The sequence below is a fragment of the Ictalurus punctatus genome, chromosome 9 (genome assembly GCF_001660625.3).
Source record: "Ictalurus punctatus breed USDA103 chromosome 9, Coco_2.0, whole genome shotgun sequence".
In the NCBI taxonomy this organism is placed as follows: Eukaryota; Metazoa; Chordata; class Actinopteri; order Siluriformes; family Ictaluridae; genus Ictalurus; species Ictalurus punctatus.
In genome coordinates, this window is record NC_030424.2 from 28,765,001 (window position 1) to 28,788,022 (window position 23,022).

Sequence of the window (23,022 nt, forward strand, 5' to 3'; positions counted from 1 at the left end):
TCTCTCTCTCACTGTGTCTGTCTCTCTCTCTCACTGTGTCTGTCTCTCTCTCTCACTGTGTCTGTCTCTCTCTCTCACTGTGTCTGTCTCTCTCTCTCTCACTGTGTCTGTCTCTCTCTCTCTCACTGTGTCTGTCTCTCTCTCTCTCACTGTGTCTGTCTCTCTCTCTCTCACTGTGTCTGTCTCTCTCTCTCTCACTGTGTCTGTCTCTCTCTCTCTCACTCTGTGTCTGTGTCTCTCTCACTCTGTGTCTGTGTCTCTCTCTCACTCTGTGTCTCTCTCTCACTCTGTGTCTCTCTCTCTCACTGTGTCTGTGTCTCTCTCTCTCACTGTGTCTGTGTCTCTCTCTCTCACTGTGTCTGTGTCTCTCTCTCTCACTGTGTCTGTGTCTCTCTCTCACTGTGTCTGTGTCTCTCTCTCACTGTGTCTGTGTCTCTCTCTCACTGTGTCTGTGTCTCTCTCTCACTGTGTCTGTGTCTCTCTCTCACTGTGTCTGTGTCTCTCTCTCTCACTGTCTGTGTCTCTCTCTGTGTCTCTCTCTCACTCTGTCTGTCTCTCTCTCACTCTGTCTGTCTCTCTCTCACTCTGTCTGTCTCTCTCTCACTGTGTCTGTCTCTCTCTCACTCTGTCTGTCTCTCTCTCTCACTCTGTCTGTCTCTCTCTCTCACTCTGTCTGTCTCTCTCTCTCTCACTGTGTCTGTCTCTCTCTCTCTCACTGTGTCTGTCTGTCTCTCTCTCATTCTCTCTCTCATATTTTCTCTGTCTCCCTCTCTCACTGTGTCTCTCTCTCTCTCATTCTTTCTCTGTCTCTCTCTCTCATTCTCACTGTCTCCCTCTCTCACTGTGTCTGTCTCTCTCTCATTCTCACTCTGTGTCTCTCTCTCAGGACGGAGTGCATAACGGAAGTGTGAACAGCGTCCAGTGGCACCCTAAAGAATCTGTCCTGTACAGCGGCTCAGACGATACACACATCGCCGAGTGGGACCTGAAGACGGGAAAAACGCTCTGGTGAGGGGCAGCTGATACTGATATAAAATAAAAACGCGTAATATTTGTACGCGTTGTTAAACTTTTTTTTCTGTTTGTTTTTTTTATGTGAAATATTCGGGGCCGATATTCATTTACCGTAAATTCGATGTTCGTTTGCGGTGTGTAAATTTACACCGACGCGACTCACGGCGCGCGTTACCCGAACGTAACGTTTAACAGTAGAGCATTATTTCATTTATTTTGTCAGCAGTCATATTCGGACGACGGGTGGTTTTTGTCTTTTGGGGTTTTTTGAGAGAGGGAGGGAGAAAAGGAGGTGAAGGTGTGGGGTTGTTGCTGTGAAGTAAGCGAGAACAGGAACTGACTTCTCTCTCGGACGTTCCACGACGTTAAACCTGACTACACGCTGTTCAAACGCGCCGCGTGTCGTTCGCTAATCAGTGAAACGTTGAAAGAATGGAAAAAATCAATGGATTAGATCAGTGAATATTGATTCTGATGTGTGAACCTGTGTGTGTGTGTGTGTGTGTGTGTGTGTGTGTGTGTGTGTGTGTTTTATTGTATATTTATTTATTTCCGTGAAGTAAATGGAAAGCGGACAGAGCGGCGGTAACGAGTCTGTGTGTGAGTCCTGACGGGAAACTCCTGCTCTCCGCCGGAATGACCATCAAAATGTGGGACCTGGAGACCAAGGAGGTGTACAGGGTGAGTGTGTCTCTCTCTCTCTCTCTCTCTCTCTCTCTCTCTCTCTCTCTCTCTCTCTCTCTCTCTCTCTCTGCATTACAGTGTACACTTGAGAACGCTCGTCACTGCTATTAAGTGTATTATTCGCAAACTGAGATGGAAATCTAGGCTGCTTTTCCTGTCTGGAGTTAACGTAGGATGGAGGACTCGCACGTTTTTGTTTCGTCACACCTCCGCGACACTGAATTCCGGATGCCGATCGGTCAGAGGGCGTCGATTCGAGTTTTCTGCGAATCGCAAACGTCGACGCGCTCGCTGTCGTTTCCATGGTAACGACGGGTTCGTCGGGGTAACGATTTTCAAAGGGCGCTCGTTGATTTGTAATTTTATTTTATTACTTTTTTTTTTTTTTTTTTTTTGCGTGAGGAAGGAGTCTCCAGTGTCGGCGCTTTCGCAGTCAGACGTACAGCTGTAACTTTGAAGTTTTCCGACACGGGAAAGTCTCCAGGGCCGAGGAGTTTACGCCGTGTGCAAAGCGAACACGATTTTTCTTTTCAGTTTTTTTTTATTAACCTTTAGGGATCCTTAGAGAGTTTAAATGAAACGTGGTGCGCTTTATACGAGCTCTTGTACTTCACTCGAAGCTGATATAACTGTCATTTTAATAAACCTGACTTTTACGTTTCTTACCGTCTGACCCTTACAGAAGTTCACAGGTCACTCGACCACGGTAACGACCCTGTGCTTCGCCACGACCCGACCTCCGGACAGCGACGGCCTCTACTTCCTGTCCGGGGCGGCTCACGACAGACTGCTCAGTGTGTGGTACGCCGAGACTTTTTTTTTTTCTTCCCTTTGAACGCATTATTCGCTGCGTACGATGCTAAAATAACGCGTCTCGGTGGTAACGGTTCAATCTAAAATGAAACGTTTGGGTTTGACAGGCAGGTACGCTCTGACGGCAAAGACAAGAACTCTGTGGTATCGTTCACGCTGACGGACGAACCCCAACACATCGACCTGCAGATCTCCAACAGGAAAGACGAGGTGAGAACCCGGAACGCTCTGGGTTTCGTTCTCTTCGACGGCACTAAACGTTTGAAACCCGATTTTATTTTTCCCCCCAGGCGGTGCGGTTAGCGGTGGTGTGTAAGGACGGGCAGCTGCATCTCTTCGAGCACTTTCTCAACGGGTGAGTGTGTAACCAGTGCGTGTAAGCTCACGACCAGTTCCTCTGTCTCGTCGACGACGTTAAAGGTGACGAAGTAAATAAACCGGACAGCAAAAACGTTAACGATTTACGTTGCCAGCGTGGTATTTTTTTATTCTTTAGCGTGTGTCCGCTATTATTGCTAAGACTGGAGTGTTTTATTGTTCCCACTGCAGAAGTTAGGAAAAAAAAGAGTGGGCGTGTACTCATAGGACTGAAGGCCATCTGTGCTGCAAGGTGCTCGTTAGAGAACAAGCACCAGCGTTCAAGGACGTGTGTGTGTGTGTTAAAAGACTTCATTTATACTCTTATCACATAGCCGAGAGATGAGCAACAGAGTGTCTTAAGTTTTGAACGTTTATAAAAGAATGTATCAAGATGGAGTCCGTCAGATGCTCTGCAGACGTCTCGGCTCGGTCGCTTCGGTAATAAACTCTATTATTTATTTATTTTCCTGGCATCAACATCCTGGGACTCTGAGAATTTTTGCTGCAGCGGACCACGTGTAATTTTGCGTGGTTTATGACTAGCTCCTCCGTCTTTTCCGACAACGTTAAAGGAAAAAACCGGACGACAAAGTCGTTTAGTTATGTTTGAGCGATTAAGAAACTTGTTTTCTGTGCTGTTGGTTTAGTTTAACGTGTGTAATGTGTTTTTTGTGCTCCAGGCAAAAAAAAAAAAAAAATAATAAAAGAGAGAACCGGCCCACGAAAACATTAGCGGTCGACCGATGGATCTGTGTTGCCGGTTAATCGGCACCGAAAACCGATCGCTGGAGCTATCGGTTATCGGCAAAAAATCCACGCCGATAGTTTTTCCCGGTCGTGTTCACTGCTGAAAACGGTCCGCTGTCGTTATACAGCGCGAGAGCGGCCTCTAGAGGCTAAATATAAACCATCACTATTTTTTTTTTCTTCGTGTTATTTGAAGTGTTTTTTTTATTCATTTTGGACGTCTGATTTTATTCGTTATTCGGAGCGTTACTTTTTAGTTCCGATTGGATGTATGTTTTATTTAGCTTAATATTTAACAACAGTCCATATATTTTAATATTTGCGTATTTATTTCATTTTAAAAATACGGGACAAATTTATCATACCGTCAGTACTGTTTATTTTTGTAATAAAGTTCAGCGATACTTCACTTTGTGCATCATGTTAAAAACGGTCAGTTGTTTTAATCGGTTATCGGGAGGTACGTACTTGGGTTATCGGTAAAATACACTATGGGTCGACCTCTAGTATACCTTTTAATTCTTGCGATTAAACCGGTCTCGCTCTGGTTGTTGTCCCCCGCAGGCCGTGTAAGAAGCCCCTGTCCCCAGTGTGTTCGGTGCAGGTGTCGAGCAGCAGCTCTGGTGAAGGTACCACCCCGATGCCCGTCTCCCTGCTGGCTGCCGCTCTGTGTTCAGACAGACAGAGCGTCATGCTGGCGTACGGAAGCCACCTACAACCCGTCATGGAGAAAACGGTACGCACCTAATCCGCCGTACTCTGAACTGCAAGTCTGACTACATCCACCTTGCCCGGGTTCTCTGACGTAAACTCGCCTGACGTCACCGCGATATGAAGACATAAGACACGAACATAATTATTCACAGCCTTTGCTCAACACTTTGCTGCAGCACCTTTGGCACCAATTACAGCCTCGGGTCTTTTTGAGTATGATGCTTTAAGCTTGGCACACCTATTTTTGGGCAGTTTCTCCCATTCTTCTTTGCAGGACCTCTCAAGCTCCATCAGGTTGGACGGGGAGCGTCGGTGCACAGCCATTTTCAGATCTCTCTAGAGACGTTTAATCGGGTTCAAGTCTGGGCTCTGGCTGGGCCACTCCAGGACGTTCACAGAGTTGTCCTGTAGCCCCTCCTTCGTTATCTTGGCTGTGTGCTTAGGGTGGTTTTCCTGTTGGAAGATGAACCTTCACCCGGGTCTGAGGTCCAGAGCGCTCTGGAGCAGGTTTTCATCAAGGATGTCTCTGTACATTGCTGCATTCATCTTCCCCTCGATCCTGACTAGTCTCCCAGTTCCTGCCGCTGAAAAACATCCCCACAGCATGATGCTGCCACCACCATGCTTCACTGTAGGGATGGTATTGGCCATGTGATGAGTGGTGCCTGGTTTCCTCCAGACATCACGCTTGCCATTCAGGCCAAAGAGTTCAATCTTTATTCAATCTTTGATCTGAGAGTCCTTCAGGTGCCTTTTGGCAAACTCCAGGCGGGCTGTCATGTGCCTTTTACTGAGGAGTGGCTTCCATCTGGCTACTCTACCATTCAGGCCTGATTGATGGAGTTCTGCAGAGATGGTTGTTCTTCTGGAAGGTTCTCCTCTCCCCACAGAGACACGCTGGAGCTCTGTCCGAGTGACCATCGGGTTTTTGGTCACCTCCCTGACTAAGGCCCTTCACCCCCGATCGCTCAGTTTGGCCGGGCGGCCAGCTCTAGGAAGAGTCCTGCTGGTTCTTCCATTTACGGATGATGGAGGCCACTGTGCTCATTGCCTTCAATGCTGCAGAAATGTTTCTGTACCCTTCCCCAGATCCGTGCCTCGATACAATCCTGTCTCGGAGGTCTACAGACAGCTCCTTGGTCTTCATGGCTTGGTTTGTGCTCTGACATGCAGAGTTAACTCTGAGACCTTATATAGACAGCTGTGTGCCTTTCCAAATCATGTCCAATCAACTGAATTTACCACAGGTGGATTCCAGTCAAGTTGTAGAAACATCTCAGGGATGATCAGTGGAAACAGGACGCACCTGAGCTCAATTTTGAGTGTCATGGCAAAGGCTGTGAATACTTATGTACATGTGCTTTTTTTGTTTTTTTATTTTGAATAGATTTGCAAAGATTTCAAACAAACTCTTCACGTTGTCATTATTGCGAGCTACACGCTGTTGGGTGTTACGGGAACTGGCAGATTGACGTGTATGATAACTCTGTGTGTGTGTGTGTGTTTTGCAGTCCATCAACACGTCAGAGAGGCACGTGTGTCTGATCCGAGACGTGCACACGATGCTGTCGCTTTCAGTCGACGCTGCCGTCACAAAGGTAAGAAAAGTTTTCACGTTTTGTTTTTTTTTTGGGGGGAGTACTTAGCCAAAGTGTGATTTTTTTTTTTTTTTTTTATATTTGATTTTTTTAAAAAAAATTTTAATGCTTTGCATCATCCTGTATTTGAATAACACTCACAGGCTTTGAAACGTCTTGCTATATCCCCACCCCCAATCTCCGTTTCCAGGTGAAGACGCCCATCGTGAACGAAAAGAAGAGCAAAGTTTTAATACCGGGACTTCCTGGGCATCAAGCGCCAATCAAAGCCACTCCCAGCCAATCAGAAAAGAGGAAGAAAGGAACCGTTCCTACGGAGGTGCGTGTGAGAAACGTACATGAACTCGGGCTCGTGCTTTTGCAACCTGAAGTCGTGTTTTAAAATCCGAATAAATTTGCATCTCTTACTAGAAATGACATTTAAAACCACCAGATTATTCCGATGATGTGTTTTAAAAAGGTGTGTAATTTTATCATTTAAAAAATATATATTTATTAAAAATAATTAAGGATCATGTTTTTAGTTTTTTCATTATTATTATTATTATTATTATTATTATTATTATTTATTGTGTATAATGTCACCTGAAGAGAATATTAAGAGTACACTTGGAGGGTAAGGAAGTTGTTCAGGGGCGGAATTGACCGTTGATGGACTCTGCGTAGATGTCGATAGAGGAGCGGTTGGAGCAGATCGAGCTGGGCGCGTCACGTGGTAAAGGACAGAGTAAAGGCGCTTCGGATTCGCTCCAGACGGACGGCTTCGCCGTGCTGCTCGTTCAGGGCCTCGAGAGCAAAGACGAGAAGATCCTCAACGTGAGTCGCCGTCCGTTTATAAATCCATCACATCACAGACATTCAGCGTGCTTCAAAAATAAAAAAAAGTGAAATTTCAGTGTGGTCGCGTCTCTCATCCTTTTATTTTAAAATTTATTTTATTTATTTATTTTTTTTAAATGTCTGTTCTCAGAAAATCTTTCAATCGAGGAAGGAAGCCATGATTAAGAACACGGTGGCGCGGTTGCCTCTTTCGGCTGTCCTGCCTCTCGTGGAGGAAGTGAGTGCTCAAGTACTCAAGACACACTTTCCCTTTTGGTTTTTATTTTTGTTTGTTGTTTTTTTTCCCCCCCATAAATAACATTTCTGCGTTTGTGTTGTAGCTGACGAGAAGGCTGCATGGAAACCCGTTCACGTAAGTAAACACCGTTTTCAGTCAGATGTGCTTCGTTAGAGTTCATTCTTTCACTGGTTGGCCGAGCTGTTCATTATTAAAGTGAATATCGTTAATAATAATAATAATAAGTAATAAGCGCTTGTGCTGCGTGTCAATCGTATGATGTTTGACTTCCTATTTGTCTTAGTTTTAAAAGGTTCTGTTTCCAGAGTTATGTACAAAATGAAAGGAAATGTAAATAATGAATATTGTGTTAACAATGCACACTGCTAGACTGTCGTCATTGTCGTTTCCCGTAAAGAAATGTGAATCGATTTTATTTTACAGGGCGATTCTGATCATGCAGTGGCTGAAGGCCGTGCTGACGCAGCACACGGCGTACTTGTCATCGGTAAGCGTGCGCCTCTGCTTGTCTGTGTGTGTGTGTTGGCGTGCGAGACGTCTCGTCTGCTTATTTTTCCACTAAACGTTTTATTTTCAGCTCCCGGACATGGTGTCTCAGCTGGGGCCGCTCTACCACATGATCGAGAGCCGGGTGAAGCTGTACCAGCAGCTGATGAGACTCCACGGCAAACTCTACCTGCTCATGATGCAGGTACGTCTCCATGCTTTCACACGCGTCTGCGATGAGGTCCAGGACGTCGTAAAGTTTAGTTAGAAGGGAAATCCTTCACGTGGTCATTTCCTGCTATTTTCTGTTTTTTTAATGTTAGTTCTGAAAACTAGTTTTTCCTGAACGGAGGTAACTGACGTTTCTCTTTCGCGTGTCTACCTTTACATTTATTAACCTGATGTCCTAATACGTTTCCGTTTCATTCCGGTCAAATATGCCCATGTTTTCTTAGCGTAGAGACGAAGCCCTCGATTTCGGCCGTCGTGTTTTGGGGGAGGGGTTTCCCCGTATTCCCAGCAACATTCCGACATGTTTTCCCCAAACTTATAAAGTGTGTGTTGTGAAATATATTTGAGTGGGGTTAATTCTACTCAAAGTCGAAATCCTTCCCATAACTTTTTCTTCCACTAGGTGGCGACAAGCAACTGTTCCAACACAGTAACCGAGCTGAGCCGCACCGCCAATCTGGTGTACGAGGAAGGTCAGTCACTGTGCCTCTTTAAAATGTTATTCATTAAAGCTGTATAAAAGAGCGTTTAAGTCAGTTTGATTTACGCCGATTTGGGCCGCCGCCTGCCCGTATTGTTTCTTTCTAATTCATGAACGTGCTTTATTTAACCCGCTGATTTGAGCCACGTTTGCGGTTAAAGAATTCAGAGCATTAAGAATTAATTTCGAGTGCTTCATTTGGGAACCAAGCCTAATATTTCACGCTTGTGAAACTTTTCGCAGAGTCCTCAGACGAAGAAGCAGACTCTGGAGACGAGGGACGCCCTGAAGAAGACTCCGATGTAAGTCCATTGATTCAAGCCCTTCCGTGCACATGCGATCTCGCTTGGCTGTGCCGATATATACCGTGCCCTTTCATAACTATTGGCATCCTTTGTGTAGAAGAAAGATGTTTCTCTTGTTGTTTAAGTTGAAAATTTGACTTGTGTGCTTTATTTTATTCAGCTATTTTTGCTCATTATTATTATTATTATTATTATTAGGAAGGGTGCCAATAATTCTGGCGGATACTGCTAAGCACAGAATAGACCATTCTGTTTTGAGAAAATGGTTTTAGAATTGCGTCTCGGTTCCGCTCGTGTTACTGGGGTTTTATAAAAGAAAATGGATGTTTAGATGACAAACTGATGTGGATATTAGGGAACAAACTTCTCAGATAGTGAAGTGGGCGGAGCTAGACGCTGTGTTCATGCTCGCGTCAGGTCTAAAAAGAGTGGACGAAAGCAGCGAGCTAAACACTCCTGTCGAGTTTTTATATTTTCACTGCTACCGTTTGAGAGCGAGTTTGATCTGCCTCGAATGACTGAAACCATTTCAAGTGTAAACGTCTGCTTGTGGCACCCGGTAACATGTCTGTGCGCTTCCTGTAACAGAGCTGGGAGGAGGAAGAGGAGGACGACAAGGAGGAAGGGATGGACGTAGCGGAGGACAAAGAAAACCATGCGGACGAGAGCGACGAAGGCGGGAAGGACGAGTCCAAAGCAAACGGCGATTCAGACTTGGACGCTGAGAGCGAAGAGGAATGAAACGATCAACGGAATAAAAAAAAAATTGCTTGGAAAGTTTATATATTATACGTTTATTTTTATTTTTTTTCCATGTTTTCATTTTATTGTAAAAACAAAAACAAAAAAAAAAACCCACAAAAGGCCGGTTTTATAGAGTTCCTACGTGTCATGGACTGAAAGCGGTCGAGTCCAAGGACGGCCACCAGGGCGGCGACATTCACGGACTCGGAAGTGTGAACGCGGCAGGAATGTTCGCCCCGCAGCTATTTTACTCGCTCTTCCTTTGACCCTTGACCCCAGAGTGGCTCATTTATTCATCCTTCTGTTTTGTTTTTGTTGTTCTTATGGTCATGTGGTAGCAGTGTACCACAACTTTAGGATTTATGGTCCAGGCTTTGCTGGTGTATTGCTTAATTATACAAACCATTATACAGAATCTCACAGTTTTAAAGTTGCATTTGTAAAAATACGTACCAAGATGAGGAATGTACTTTTCACGTTCCTCCTTTTTTTGCTACGATACAAATATCAGAGTGAATAGCAATGCTGATACCACGCTGAAATCCTTGACTTTCCTGTGAGCTTCTGCTGCTGAGTTGCACAAAAAAAACCCAAAACTTCACGAAGTGACGAGGACAATGTGTCCAGTGTGTCACGTTTAGGCATAAAATACGAACCTGGAAATTGGAAATGACGTCAAATCTGTTATCAGACTGATGTGTCCCTATCTTACAGGGAGTTTATTATTTTGTTCTTTTCTTTAGGGGAAATTTTGGTGGTTTGCTTAGGGATTGTCTATCCGTAAATCAAGTTTGATCAAGAATGGGACAAAGCAGGATGTTCGATTCTGTTCCCGAGCAAATACATTTGAGCTAAATTGGGTTTAATCGCAAACTTCCACCCCAGAAACTTCTGCTACTGTGACCTTCTGTCTCGCTGCATTTTTCATTTTTAAGTGCGTAATGTTGCAGCACAGACTGACTGACCCCATCCCCCAGCTTTTTCAAGTTCTGTCCATGAATATAGCCTTTGTTTCCCAAAACCACTCCTCATTTCTTTATTTTAATGTTTTGTTTTTGTTTTGTTTTTTTCACCACCCCCCCCCCCCCCATTTGTCTCCATCAGCCCTGAAGTGTTGTTTAATTGTGTCCACTTCCTCTAATGACGGTTTGAGAGTGGAGGTCGAAGTGAATGTTGCTCAATTCGGTGAATAATAAAAGTCTCTGCGACCCGTGTTCAGAAAACTTGGTTGCTCAGAGAGAGGGGGGAAAAAATAAATAACCCAATTTGTCAGCTGTAACCTTTTTTCAGTGCAAGCAGTATATATGGACAACTGTTGTACAGTTGAAATGAAATAAATTCCTTTTTGTTCTCAGAACTCTTTCGTTTGTGGTTTTACTTGATTCATTTGAATCGAAGTCGTGCTCGAAAGCTTTGACTTTTTCGTTCAAGCGTTTAAGAAAGATTTGGTGTGGTCCTCTATAGCGCAACCCTTTCACTTATTAACAACTGATTTGTTAATAAATTGAAACTACATCTGCACAATGCACATGGTTGACTAATCACAATGTATTTACAGTGTAATGTACAATATGCATAACTATAAGGTGGAATTAATGTTGAAAGAGTTTTCCAAGAAAATAAAGCAAAGAAAGAAAGAAATGGACAAAAATGTGCCAGGTAAGTTTTAATTTATATTTTCTTAACATTGGATGTTGCACATTGAAATGCACGTTATTAGAAATGAAACTACCCTTTAAATGTTATATTATTTACAGATAATGTTTTATATAGATTTCTGTTTTTGACTGTAAAGACCTTTATGATAAAAGGAAGTAAAAGTCGAATATTATGACCTTATGTATATTTATGTGCACAGACGCAACAAAACAGGGCTCCTGTTTGACTTTAGTATGTATATTTGTTTTCTTTTGTATCTGTGATTATTCAAATTCAAAATATTAATAATAATCTGGAAAAGTCATAAAAATCTCATCAGATTTTCGCCTGAGGTAAATGTTGAGGAAAACGTTCTTAAATGGCGCTCCAGCGCGTGCGCTTCCGTGATTGGTCAGATGCTACGAGACTAGTGTCGTCATCTCCAAACTCTCGCGATAACACCGTGAGATCTCCAGGCATCGTGCTGACTGATCTCGGATCAGCGTAGGACTGTTTGATTCTACTGTTGAGTCGACTCCGATTCGGATTCCAACCAAGGAATCGATTAAGACGATTACACTTTTCACGGTCATTTTTTTCATTCAAATAGCTTACTCTAAACATTTAATAAACTTTAGATCCCATATTTGTTATGCCTTAGTGCGAAAGTTTAACTGCTGATTTTTTTTTTTTTTTTACTTTTTTTTTTTTTTTTTTGCAGTATAGAATCGACTCGCTCCAGGAATCGGAGAGTCGACTCTTTTGCGATTGACTCCTAGGCTCATCATTCCAAGGTTTCTGATTGAGCCAGAGAGTTAGTAATGGCTTGTTGCATTAGTTGGGCTGAGGACGAAGTTGTTTCTACGAGCTTTTAAGTTTTCTTCTTTGATTTGTAAGTATTTTCCTATTCAGATCTCATCTCTTAAACATATTAATAAACAGGATGTGTGTGTGTGTGTGTGTGTGTATATATCATTTCAGCAAAATAACATTTATATAGTTATATACAGTTATGATTCGCTCTCATTCTGTCAAAGAACACATGGATTGTGATATTTTCTCTTTTTTTTAAATAATTAGTAATATTTTTTCATTTATTATGAATATGTGCTGTGCTTAAAATGTTTTTACTATGTTATGTTATTTATTTACAATTGTAACACATGTATCTTAAAGTGTAGGGCTTGTACAATATATCATTTCAGACATTATCAACAACTGTGACACTTTAGGCAAACTATGCACAATATACACAATCCATGAGCGTCTTATTGTGTTGTGTTTTGATCATCCTAATCCATCCATTTCAGACAGTCCCCAGATGTTTGTACCTGTTTTATATACAATCATCAGCTTTTAATAGAATGCAAAACACATCTTTTTTTTAATTATGATTCATATGTGTAGTGTTTATTGTAACAGGTTTGGGGAATATTCCTGTTTATACGGCGCTCACCGTCTCTCTTTCCTTCCAGCAGCACATTTTCTCATATTTGCAAGTCTCAAATGTGTGTCTTTGGGCTTGCCAGTTCTCTTAAAGCAGCAGATCTTCACTCACGATTGCTCTCTCTCTCTCTCTCTCTCTCTCTCTCTCTCTCTCTCTATATATATATATATATATATATATATATATATATATATATATATATATATATTCCATTTTAGTATTCCTTATAAATCTCTATCTTTCCCTGCTTTTCTGCTTCTGGATGCATACCTCAAGTCTCAATGAGCGTAAGTGCAATTCACTGAGTAGACGTGTTTATTTTGAACCCTTTTTCCACTAACACGGTCCTGGTGGCTTCATAGATCCCGCAAAGCTTGCTAAGAATCTGCTTCTGCTTCCACTGGTTTGAGAGACGTACCGTTATAACCATATTATATTATACAGTGCTTTTTTTTATTTTATTTTTTTATTTTTAATGAATTTGCAAAGATGTCAAACAAACTTCTATCACGTTGTCATTATGGGGTATTGTTTGTAGAATTTTGAGGAAAATAATGAATCGAATCCATTTTGGAATAAGGCTGTAACAGAACAAAATGTGGGAAAAGTGAAGCGCTGTGAATACTTTCCGGATGCACGGTAGCGTTAGTGTTAACGTCGGTAATGTAGAAATGATTTTTTTTTTAGCCAAGAACCTTGGAAAACATGCAGAGCAGTTTGAGAACCTGCCCCATGAGCGTTTTATTGGTGGACAATGGGTTTCCGTGTCCTACCATATGTCTTCTGTGATGTCTCAGTGACGTGTTTATAATTCCCAACCTTTGTCTCGATCCTTTGTTCCCTTTGCAGGTGCTTAGTAGCCTTCTGTGTTTTCTGGAGATCCACTCCTTCGCCCAGCGTTCTCTCTCAGGAACTCCGAGGACCACTCGGCGCCATGAACTGGGCATTCCTCCAGGGTCTTCTAAGCGGCGTCAACAAATATTCGACAGCATTTGGGCGCATCTGGCTCTCCGTGGTCTTTTTGTTCCGCATCATGGTGTTCGTGGTGGCTGCAGAGAAGGTGTGGGGTGATGACCAGAAGGATTTCACGTGTAACACGGCACAGCCGGGTTGCCACAACGTATGCTACGACCACTACTTCCCCATCTCACACATTCGCCTGTGGGCTCTGCAGCTGATCTTCGTGACGTGTCCGTCACTGCTGGTGGTGCTGCACGTCGCGTACCGCGAGGAACGCGAGCGCAAACACCGTGCCAAGAACGGCAAAGCTTGTAGCCGGCTTTATCAGAATACAGGCAAGAAGCGTGGCGGACTCTGGTGGACCTACGTGCTCTCGCTGGTCTTCAAAATGGGTGTAGACGGTTCCTTTGTCTTCCTGGTGTACTATCTGTACGAGGGCTACGACTTCCCGACGCTGATTAAGTGTTCGGAGACGCCGTGCCCCAACGTTGTGGACTGCTTTATCTCCAGGCCCACCGAGAAGAGGCTCTTTACACTCTTCATGGTGGTCACCAGTGTGGTGTGCATCCTGCTCTCGCTCTGCGAGATCCTCTACCTGGTGGGCAAGCGATGCCACGAGCGCATCCAGAAGTTCAAGGGTTCCAGGCAGGTGGCTCGTGCCACCTCCATTCACAGCACCAAGAACCCAAATTTACTGCTGGATGGCAATCAGCAGAGGGGAAAAGTGCCGTCATACGCGGTCTCGCTAGCACAATGAGGAACTGGAGAGGAACCGGAAAGGAACCTGAGACGGACTTGACACAAACTCAACACACAGGATGATGGTGACCAGTAACTCACGGTGTTTTACCAAATGGGTTTCGCAATCCAGTAGTGAGACTGAGACTGAGAATTGGTTTAATCTTAAGGAGGTTTATTTCAAAGAGCGATCTAGATGGACACACAGAGATTTGAACATAAATTTGACCGTATCTTGTGGCAGTTTGCCGACCGTTTCTTCCTCATACCGCTCAGTCACTCGGAATGGGGTGTAGCTCTGTTACGCACATTTTTAACATGCATCTACACGTTCAAGCCTTTCGCCTTTCGGGAACGTTCCGAAGCTTTTGGGGCTTTGAATCAACTTCAACCAGGATGAAAAGCAGGCGAGGCCCTCTGTTTAAACCCGAAGCCGCCAGTGTCTCATTCTCGACTCGGGAAAGAAAAGAAAAGTGTGTAAATACCGAAAGACGATCGTCTCACACCCTAAAGCGAGGAAGAGTCTGTCCTGATTTTTCCCGTTTTTATCAGTCGGTATCGCGTTGCGTTTTTTTTTTCACGCGGTGCCGTAGTTGCTCAGATATTTAAGTTGCGAATAAAAATTTTTTTTAAAAGTATTTAAAAAAAAAAAAGAGAGAGAGAGAGAAAAATCAGCAGTATGTTTAAAAGCGAAGGTTCGAGGTACTGAATGCTAGCTCTCATTTCTCACAACAAATGAGGAATAAAGAGGCAGGTAGCGTGTACGGAGGAGCACTCACGACGTGAAACTTTCTCTCGGACAAATGTATCTTAAACGTGCGTAAAATCTCAAAACGTTCCTTATTCGGGGGCGTCCATGGGAGTGATAAAAGGGTATACGCTGTACACATCTGCTCATCATTTCGTGTCCGTCACACGCAAAGAACGGGTCCCGGGAGCTCGTCATTTTTTGGCAGGACATATCAACTAGAATCCCGTTGTAACCAAAGAAGCTCGATGACTCATCTGTACCATTACGTCCGAATCTGGTTTGTCTTTGGAGGAAACCAGAAGCCTTTGGTCCACAGAGGCTGCTTGAGGTTTGCGTTAGTCGCTAAGCTTGAATGGTGCTTTGTTTAGTTTCAAAATGTGTCTCACAGCATTCCTCTGAGAACAAGCACAACCCCACACCAGCTTGTGAAATATCCATGCATTGTTTTGGGTTTTTTTTTAAATATATATATACACACTCCTGTGAAAAAATAAGTACACCCCACGGACATTGTCGGCTTTTTTTTTTTTTCTTCTAGCGCTTATTAATAAAGTTGATATACCTGAACAAAACCACAAGGGAAATTAGCGCTATCAATTATTTATCCAGCAGAAATATCAATAGATGTGATCTTCTTCTGCGGAAACAAGTAAGTACAGCCTTGGCTTCAGAAGCGAGTATCGCCCGCTTTAGCAGAAATCACGTCTCGCGGGTGTTTTTGTATAATTCTCCACCAGGGCTTGCTGGGGTTTCTGACCGCTCTTCCATGCACTATTCTTTCAGTTGCAAGGTGTTTGAGGGTTTTCTTGCATGCTCTGCCCCGTTTCAAACCCCCTCACGACATTTCAATGGGGTTCATTTCAATGGGATTCAAATGGGTTTGCTCGTGTGCTTAGGATCATTATCCTGTTCAAAAGTCCACTTTCGGTTCATCTTCAGCTTTCGGACAGGCGGCCTCACGTTACCTTCGAGCACTCTTTGATATGATGCAGAATTCATAGTTGAATCAATGAATGTAAGCTGTCCAGTCCCCGAGGCAGCGAAGCAACCCCAAACCATAACATTTCCACCACCGTGCTTCACAGTTGGTATGAGGTGCTTCCCCTGAAAAGCCAAACATTTCTGCTGTTACTGTGACCAAACAACTCTATCTTTGATTCGTCTGTCCAGAGCACGTTATTCCAAAAGGCCCGGTCTTTACCTATACGCTCATCGGCAAACTGTAGTCTTATAAAGGCTTTTTCCTGGTACGCCTCACATGCAGGTCAAATCTGCGCAATCTCTTCCTGATTGTAGAAGCGTCCACTTTGACACCAACAGTTGCGAGACTTACTAGCACATCCTGTGAAGAAATTCGGACGTCCAGTCCTGGACGAATGGGCAGTCGTTCATCGAAATGATTTTCCGTACAGTGCAACGATGTATTTCAAATAATTTGGAGATCTTTTTAAATCCCTCGCCAGACTCGTAGGCATCCAAGACCTTTTTTTATCTGAAGGCCTCTAAAGAGTTCTGAAGAACTCTTTAGACCTTGGCATGATGACACCACACCCCTCAATAACAAAGGGAAGACCAGACCCTAGATATGAGAGGGGTATAAATAAGACCGGTTCCACCTGCACTCCCTAAGCAGGTTCTAATCACCGGAGCACAATCTTCAACACCTGATTCTGATTTTATGGATTTGAAGGTGTGAGAAATGAAGGGGTGTACTTACTTTTTTTCCATGGGACTGATCTGTTTTTTTTTTGGGGGGGGGGGGGTTCCTCATTAAAATTGTGAAAACTACTGCAAAATGTCGATTTTATGTGTCATTTGACAGAGTGTATCACCTTTATTACTAGGCACTGTTTCAAAGAGGATCAAATGTCTGCTTCTCCAAATATGTAAAAAAAAAAAAAAAAAAAAAAAAAAAGCCAACAATTCCCATAGGGTGTACTTATTTTTTCACACGTATATATTCTTGAACTGTTTACGATCTGTTTATAATCGCAACCGATGTCAGGTCGAGGATGTAAACAAGTATCTTACTGCCAAGCCTGCTGACTTCTTTTTTTTTTTTTTTTTTGCACAACTATTTCTGGACGTTATTTTACACACAAATGTTGTTGTTGTTGTTTTGTGTATGTGTAATTGTTCATACGTTCTTTTTTTTTGATTGCATACTTCGCGTTCCTTGGTTCACATTCCTACAAGGAACCTTAAATGCAGAATCATGTTCGATATTCCCGCGCTCCTCACGCCACAAGCTGTAGGTCCTCAGGGAATTGTATGCCTTCGAGATCATTAGAAAAATGCTATGGTTTTTATGTGTGTGTGGTTTTTTTTTTTAAAAAAAAAAAAAGGAAACACAATTCAGCAATCGGAGAGCTCGAACTATCTGTGCATGAACTGAACTGTGTCGACCAGCAAGTCCTCCAGATGTTGTTAAGAGAGGAAAGAATTTGGGTTGTTTTTTTTTTTTTTTGGAGCTGGTAAGCGTGTATCCTCCGAATGTAAACCAGCCTCACTGTGGATTTCCTCTCTTTGGCGTCCGTCTTCCCGGCATTCCTTTTTAGGGTTTTTTTTTTGTTTGTTTGTTTACTCTGTGCTGCCTGAAATGTTAACATTTCTCAATTAAAGCCAGTTTTCTACTTTATTATTAACCGTGTGTGCTGTTTTCTCGACATGCTATCCCGTCCGACACGTAACGAATAAAAAGATTTGGAACGTGCTATTATAGGAAAGGACGAGGAAACGGTCGGTCCTTCACTTCCGTCGGCAATTAAGAAGAAAACACGGCTCGTCCCGACTCCACGACGGGATATAATCCGTCCTAGAGAACTGACACTGGAGACTCCTTCCTTAAACGTTCTTAACTCTGACTTCTGAATCTGTTCGTTATTAGTTGTCACTATAGAAGTGATTGATAACTAGTGCGTTCATATAAACCCGTGGCTTTGAAGCTGCGCTACTGTCAGAGTTGCTGTTATAAAAAAAAATAATACATTTTAAAAATGAATCATCACCTTCTGACCAATCAGAATCAAGCATTCAGCGGTACTGTAGTGTTCAATGTTATTAAGTCATACTGTTTTAGAGCTTGGCCCTTGGATTACAGTTCGATCGGACCCTCATCGGATTACGAATGACGCACGCGGAGATTGTTCGTATTTCTGTTGTAAACCGACATGCCCTGAATTTTTTCACGTCAAAATTTGTCAGCAGATCTTTAAAAAAAAAAAAAAAAAAAAAAAAAAAAAAACTGAAATATGACACTTGTGTAAGCATTCAACCCTTTCAGATTGGTGCTTGGTAGAACCATGTCTTGCTGCAGTAACAGCTGTGAGTGTGTTGAGGTTAGTCCAGTTCCTTCCAACTGTGCACACTGTTTGGGATTTTCACCCATTCTTCCTGGCAGATTTGCTCAGGTTCTTCGGGTTGGATGGATATCGTTTCTTGACTCCATTCTTCAAACGGATTCAGATGACTTGAAGACTGTAGAACATTTCTCTTTTTGTCTTTAACCACTGCTGCATTGCTTTGGCCTTGTGTTTGGGACCACGGTCCTGCTGAAAGGTGAAGTTTCTCCCAAGCTTCCCTTCAGTATTTTTATTTTTTTTTCCCCACACCACACCGAAGCAGTATACTTTGTAACACCCGCATGTTTTTTTCCCCCTCCATCCATTCTCCCTTCTAAATTCTTGACAAGAAGCCCAGGTTCTAAGGAAGAAAAGCATCCCCGGAGCATGATGCTGCCACCACCGTGTTTTAATCGTACGTATGACCTGCATTAGGTTTGCACCACCAAACCTTTTAATCTTGCCCAATCTTGATCTTGGTCACACCAAAAAAAACAAAAAAAAAAACACAATCTCCACTGGGTCACTCTTGTGCTTCCATATGGTTTCTGTCCATCCACCTTCTCGTACAGTCTTCAGTTATGCAGAACTCATGAAATGATTATCTGCCGCACCTTCGCTCCACTCTCAGCCCGAGTGATTCCTGACCTCGCTGTGGGTTCCTTCACCAGATCACCAGTCCCTGTCGTTGTTTTCGCACTTGACTTTTCGAGGGAGGATCTCGTCTAGGCAGTGTTTGGGTGGTGCGATGAAGCTTCCACTTCCTGACTCTTGATCCAACAGTGCTTACTGGAATGTCCAACCTCTACATAATTGTACACCCTATTCTAAATTCTAAAAGTTCTATTACCTTCGTCCTTACGATGCTCCTTAGTCTTCGTTTTCACTCCTTTCCGTCAATCTGGCGGTCTCTTCAACGACAGTTCAGTCGAGGTCCAGAAAATGGGAGCCGTTTTAATATTTATCAGTTGAAAACCCAATCGTCATTGACGTGTGCCCTTGTTAAGACGGTTTCTTTCGTCTATATTGTTTTATCGCTGAACCATAAAATCATTTTCAACTCATTATAAGAGGGAGTCCAGGGGTGTATATGCCCTAGTGACCAAGGAGGTTGTGGGTTTGAATCACAGGATTTTTGAGTCCTCTGACAAGTTCCTCGACTGCTCAGCTGTTGAGTCTGATCCCCAAGGTCGTACAACCTACGCAAATTATAAGACCAGCCGCTCAAGAGTGACGAGTTGATCACAAAGCACAACACGGTTTATGGATTCAAGGTCTTCAATCCGAAGGACAGAATTTCCTGTTATGTTCAACGCCCTGCTTTTGTTGAACTGGTAGGTCATGTGACGGTTATGAAACGTTCCACTCATGTCAAACCCTTCCAAAGAAAAAACAAAAAAAACTACCGTTACGGCGTTACCATGGTAAACAACACGTTCACTATCAACATTACATATTTCAACTGTTCCACAGAAAGCTCTTATCATAGACGGTGGGATTTAACCTCACAACCTTGTAGTCATGACAACCACACCTGTAATAACAATTTTATCTTTACACTCAAATAAATCTAAACTCTTCCTCTCAGCCACATCCGTCTTTCTCTTTCACTCCGGTATGAAAGGATGAAGGTATTGTTGTACCGGCATGTGTAGGCATGTATAGCAGGGACGCCTTGTGTAACCACCGGCCTATCGAGTTTTTAAACGCATTCCTGTTCTACTTTCTCGGTCTCCTTTTATCCTTCCATCTCTTTGTCACTGTCTCTCCCTTTGTTACCAGCGGTCTGTCACGTTATACCTAAACGAACATCTTTACCAGGTCCGCATGCTCCGAAATAAAAAGATACCAAAACTGTACTGTTCAGGGTGCCAAAACTTCTGTCAGGTTCCTCAAAGGTTCTACACAAACACAGACACACCCTCTGCCTGCACTGCTACTCCCTAAAGTCATCAAATATTTTCCCGTACTGGATCTGACAGGTTCAGATCCATGCGAATGCATGACCACGTGAAGACGGATAGACGTTTTCATGGGGATATGAATATTTCCGAGTAAAGAAAGAAGCACAAATTCATACATGGCACGGTATTACACAACAGTCGTGTAGACTAAACTCCAGGAGCGAGTCATTTCTGCCGTTCCCTCGTTTATGTGTGGGGTTTGGATCGAGAGGGTTTTTGTGGTGAGTCAGTCCGGCGCATGGAGGTGGTTATGGCTGTGTTTTCATGGAGACGACAAATTCTCCGTTTTCCTGAGGAAGGGAGGGGAGGCCTTTGATGGGGGGGAAATCCTTGAAAAAGTGAACAGACAGTGCACACAGAAATACACAACTCAACAACTCAACAACTCAGTGTGCTGCACTGAAGAGGGTTTAAAGTGTAGATGCATACTTACATTTATATACAGAAACAAACACAAAAGGTAAAAAGAAAATGGTATACATTTATGAACTAGATAGATAGATAGATAGATAGACAGATAGATAGATAGACAGACAGACAGACAGACAGATAGATAGATAGTCAGACAGACAGACAGACAGTCAGTCAGTCAGTCAGTCAGACAGATAGTCAGTCAGACATACAGACAGAAAGACAGACAGACAGATAGATAGTCAGTCAGACAGACAGACAGCTAGTCAGTCAGACAGACCAATAGATAGATAGATAGTCAGACAGACAGACAGACATTCAGTCAGTCAGACAGACAGACAGACAGATAATCAGTCAGACAAACAGACAGATAGTCACTCAGACAGACAGACAGATAGTCAGTCAGTCAGACAGACAGACAGCTAGTCAGGCAGTCAGACAGACAGATAGTCAGTTAGACAGACAGACAGATAGTCAGGCAGTCAGACAGACAGTCAGACAGACAGACAGATAGTCAGTTAGACAGACAGACAGATAGTCAGGCAGTCAGACAGACAGTCAGACAGACAGACAGATAGTCAGTTAGACAGACAGACAGATAGTCAGGCAGTCAGACAGACAGTCAGACAGACAGATAGTCAGTTAGACAGAAAGACAGCTAGTCAGGCAGTCAGACAGACAGATAGATAGATGTGGAGAACATTATAAATGTTATATTAAAAGGTCTAACATTTATAGGCATATTTATTCCACATTAATTATAGTTTATAATACAGTTGTGCCCAAAAGTTTGCGTACCCCTTGCAGAATCTTCGAAATCTTAATACTGTTAACAAAATTTTGTTAACAGTATAACAGTACGTTGTTGCTCGTCCAGGTAACGACGCACAGTATTAAGAATCAAGGGTATGTAAACTTTTGAACGGGGTAATTTTTTTTTTTTTTTTAAATAAATTCAGCTATTATGTAATCATCTGTAATGTGAAATAGCTTCTTCAGGACAGGACTAAATAAAAAAAACAACATGGGATTATTATGATCCGTCTCATTTTATTAACAGTATTACGATTTAGCCGATTCTACAGGGGGTACGCAAACTTTTGGGCACAACTGTATATATATATATATATATATATATATATATATATATATATATATATATATATATATATATATGTGTGTGTGTGTGTGTGCTAAGATGTTTTTAAAATCTAAAAATCTAAAAATAAAAAAATAAAAAGCGAGAAACGAGGAAAAAGTCTTATCAGTGCAGTCATGCTGAAGCGAATTAAATCCTCCAGATTTTCCTGTTTGCGTACTTTTCCAACACTTTTTTTGTTTCCTTATGTTAAACACACACCCGAACTATTATATTTCTCTGACTACACCTATTATCTTTTTAAATCATCGCTTCCTAATAGCTTTTACTGTAAGGGGGAAATCCGAAGGTCTTAAACTTGTGTTGCATAAAAGTACAGGATTGATGCCTTTGGTACTAAACTTATACTTACAGAGCGACTTACATTTAATCTCATTTATACAAGTGGAGGGTTAGGGGCCTTGCTCACGGGCCCAACAATGGCAGCTTGGCAGTGCTGTGATTTAAACTCATGACCTTCCAATCAGTATTCCAACACCTTAACCACTGACACACCCCTGCCCAGAAAAAGTTTAAAGCAACTTGAACTAACGTGCCCGTACATTCACAGGCAGAGAACCGAATCCGTACGAAGTCCCTACGATCACAATATCGGATAGCATCGTCGCGTGCAAGTTCTGGGCGAGTCGAGACACAGCTTGTTTATGGGCACGGTTCTTTTGGTAGAACACGTAGAACACGTAGAACAGGTGTGTTACTGTGAGATTTACAGAAACACCTTGGCCTTAAGTCAACATAGGACACATCTGATCCCGATCTAGTCCGACTGCTGGTCACGTCTATTAGAACCAGTTTTAAAGAAGAGCCTAGACAAGAGGCCACGTTTACAGTTAAATGCTACGTTCAAGAAAGAAAAAGAAAGAAAGAAAGAAAGGGGAAAAGGTACTAAACTGCGCCTTATATATATTCATACTTGGATCATGCTCAAGGGTACGCTTTGGTACCTTTAGTATCTTTCACCTGAGTTAGTGGATGCAGTGTACCTTGAAAACGAATTTATTTATCATCCATCCATCCATCTTCTATACCATCTATCCATCCATCCATCTTCTATATCCTTTTCAGGGTCACGGGGAACCTGGAGTCTATCCCAGGGAGTATCGGGGCACAAGGCGGGGTACACCCTGGACAGTCACATACACATTCATACACTACGGACACTTTAGACACGCCAATCAGCCTACCATGCATGTCTTTGGACTGGGGGAGGAAACCGGAGTACCCGGAGGAAACCCCCGTAGCACGGGGAGAACATGCAAACTCCACACACACACACACAGGATCACGGTGGGAATCGAACCCCCGACCCTGGAGGTGTGAGGCGAACGTGCCGACCACTAACCCACCGTGCTCCCTTT

The 23,022-nt window shown here is 42.9% G+C and overlaps 2 protein-coding genes across 2 annotated transcripts in view; both read left to right on the forward strand.

The window, feature by feature from the left end:
• wdr43 (WD repeat domain 43) overlaps window positions 1–10,612 on the forward strand; it is a 16,152-nt gene extending 5,540 nt beyond the window's left edge. Inside the window, exons 3-18 of the mRNA XM_017476000.3 lie at window positions 887–1,008; window positions 1,575–1,695; window positions 2,381–2,499; window positions 2,619–2,721; window positions 2,802–2,866; window positions 4,183–4,354; window positions 5,844–5,930; window positions 6,121–6,249; window positions 6,597–6,746; window positions 6,901–6,987; window positions 7,091–7,122; window positions 7,432–7,495; window positions 7,586–7,699; window positions 8,129–8,198; window positions 8,450–8,508; window positions 9,100–10,612. Of these exons, the coding sequence (XP_017331489.1) occupies window positions 887–1,008; window positions 1,575–1,695; window positions 2,381–2,499; window positions 2,619–2,721; window positions 2,802–2,866; window positions 4,183–4,354; window positions 5,844–5,930; window positions 6,121–6,249; window positions 6,597–6,746; window positions 6,901–6,987; window positions 7,091–7,122; window positions 7,432–7,495; window positions 7,586–7,699; window positions 8,129–8,198; window positions 8,450–8,508; window positions 9,100–9,252 (1,647 nt within the window). The 3' untranslated portion in view covers window positions 9,253–10,612. The remainder of the gene's footprint in view (window positions 1–886; window positions 1,009–1,574; window positions 1,696–2,380; window positions 2,500–2,618; window positions 2,722–2,801; window positions 2,867–4,182; window positions 4,355–5,843; window positions 5,931–6,120; window positions 6,250–6,596; window positions 6,747–6,900; window positions 6,988–7,090; window positions 7,123–7,431; window positions 7,496–7,585; window positions 7,700–8,128; window positions 8,199–8,449; window positions 8,509–9,099) is intronic.
• Window positions 10,613–11,674: 1,062 nt separating this feature from the next.
• gjb10 (gap junction protein beta 10) lies at window positions 11,675–17,427 on the forward strand. The gene is made up of 2 exons (XM_017476005.3): window positions 11,675–11,785; window positions 13,190–17,427. The coding sequence occupies exon 2, from the start codon at window positions 13,275–13,277 to the stop codon at window positions 14,055–14,057; it is 783 nt and encodes a 260-aa protein (XP_017331494.1). The 5' UTR covers window positions 11,675–11,785; window positions 13,190–13,274; the 3' UTR covers window positions 14,058–17,427.
• The last annotated feature ends 5,595 nt before the right edge of the window (window positions 17,428–23,022 follow it).

Bases quoted from the DNA above. Each gene is read 5' to 3' on its own strand.
- gjb10 (XM_017476005.3), top strand. From the start codon at position 13,275: ATGAACTGGGCATTCCTCCAGGGTCTTCTAAGCGGCGTCAACAAATAT.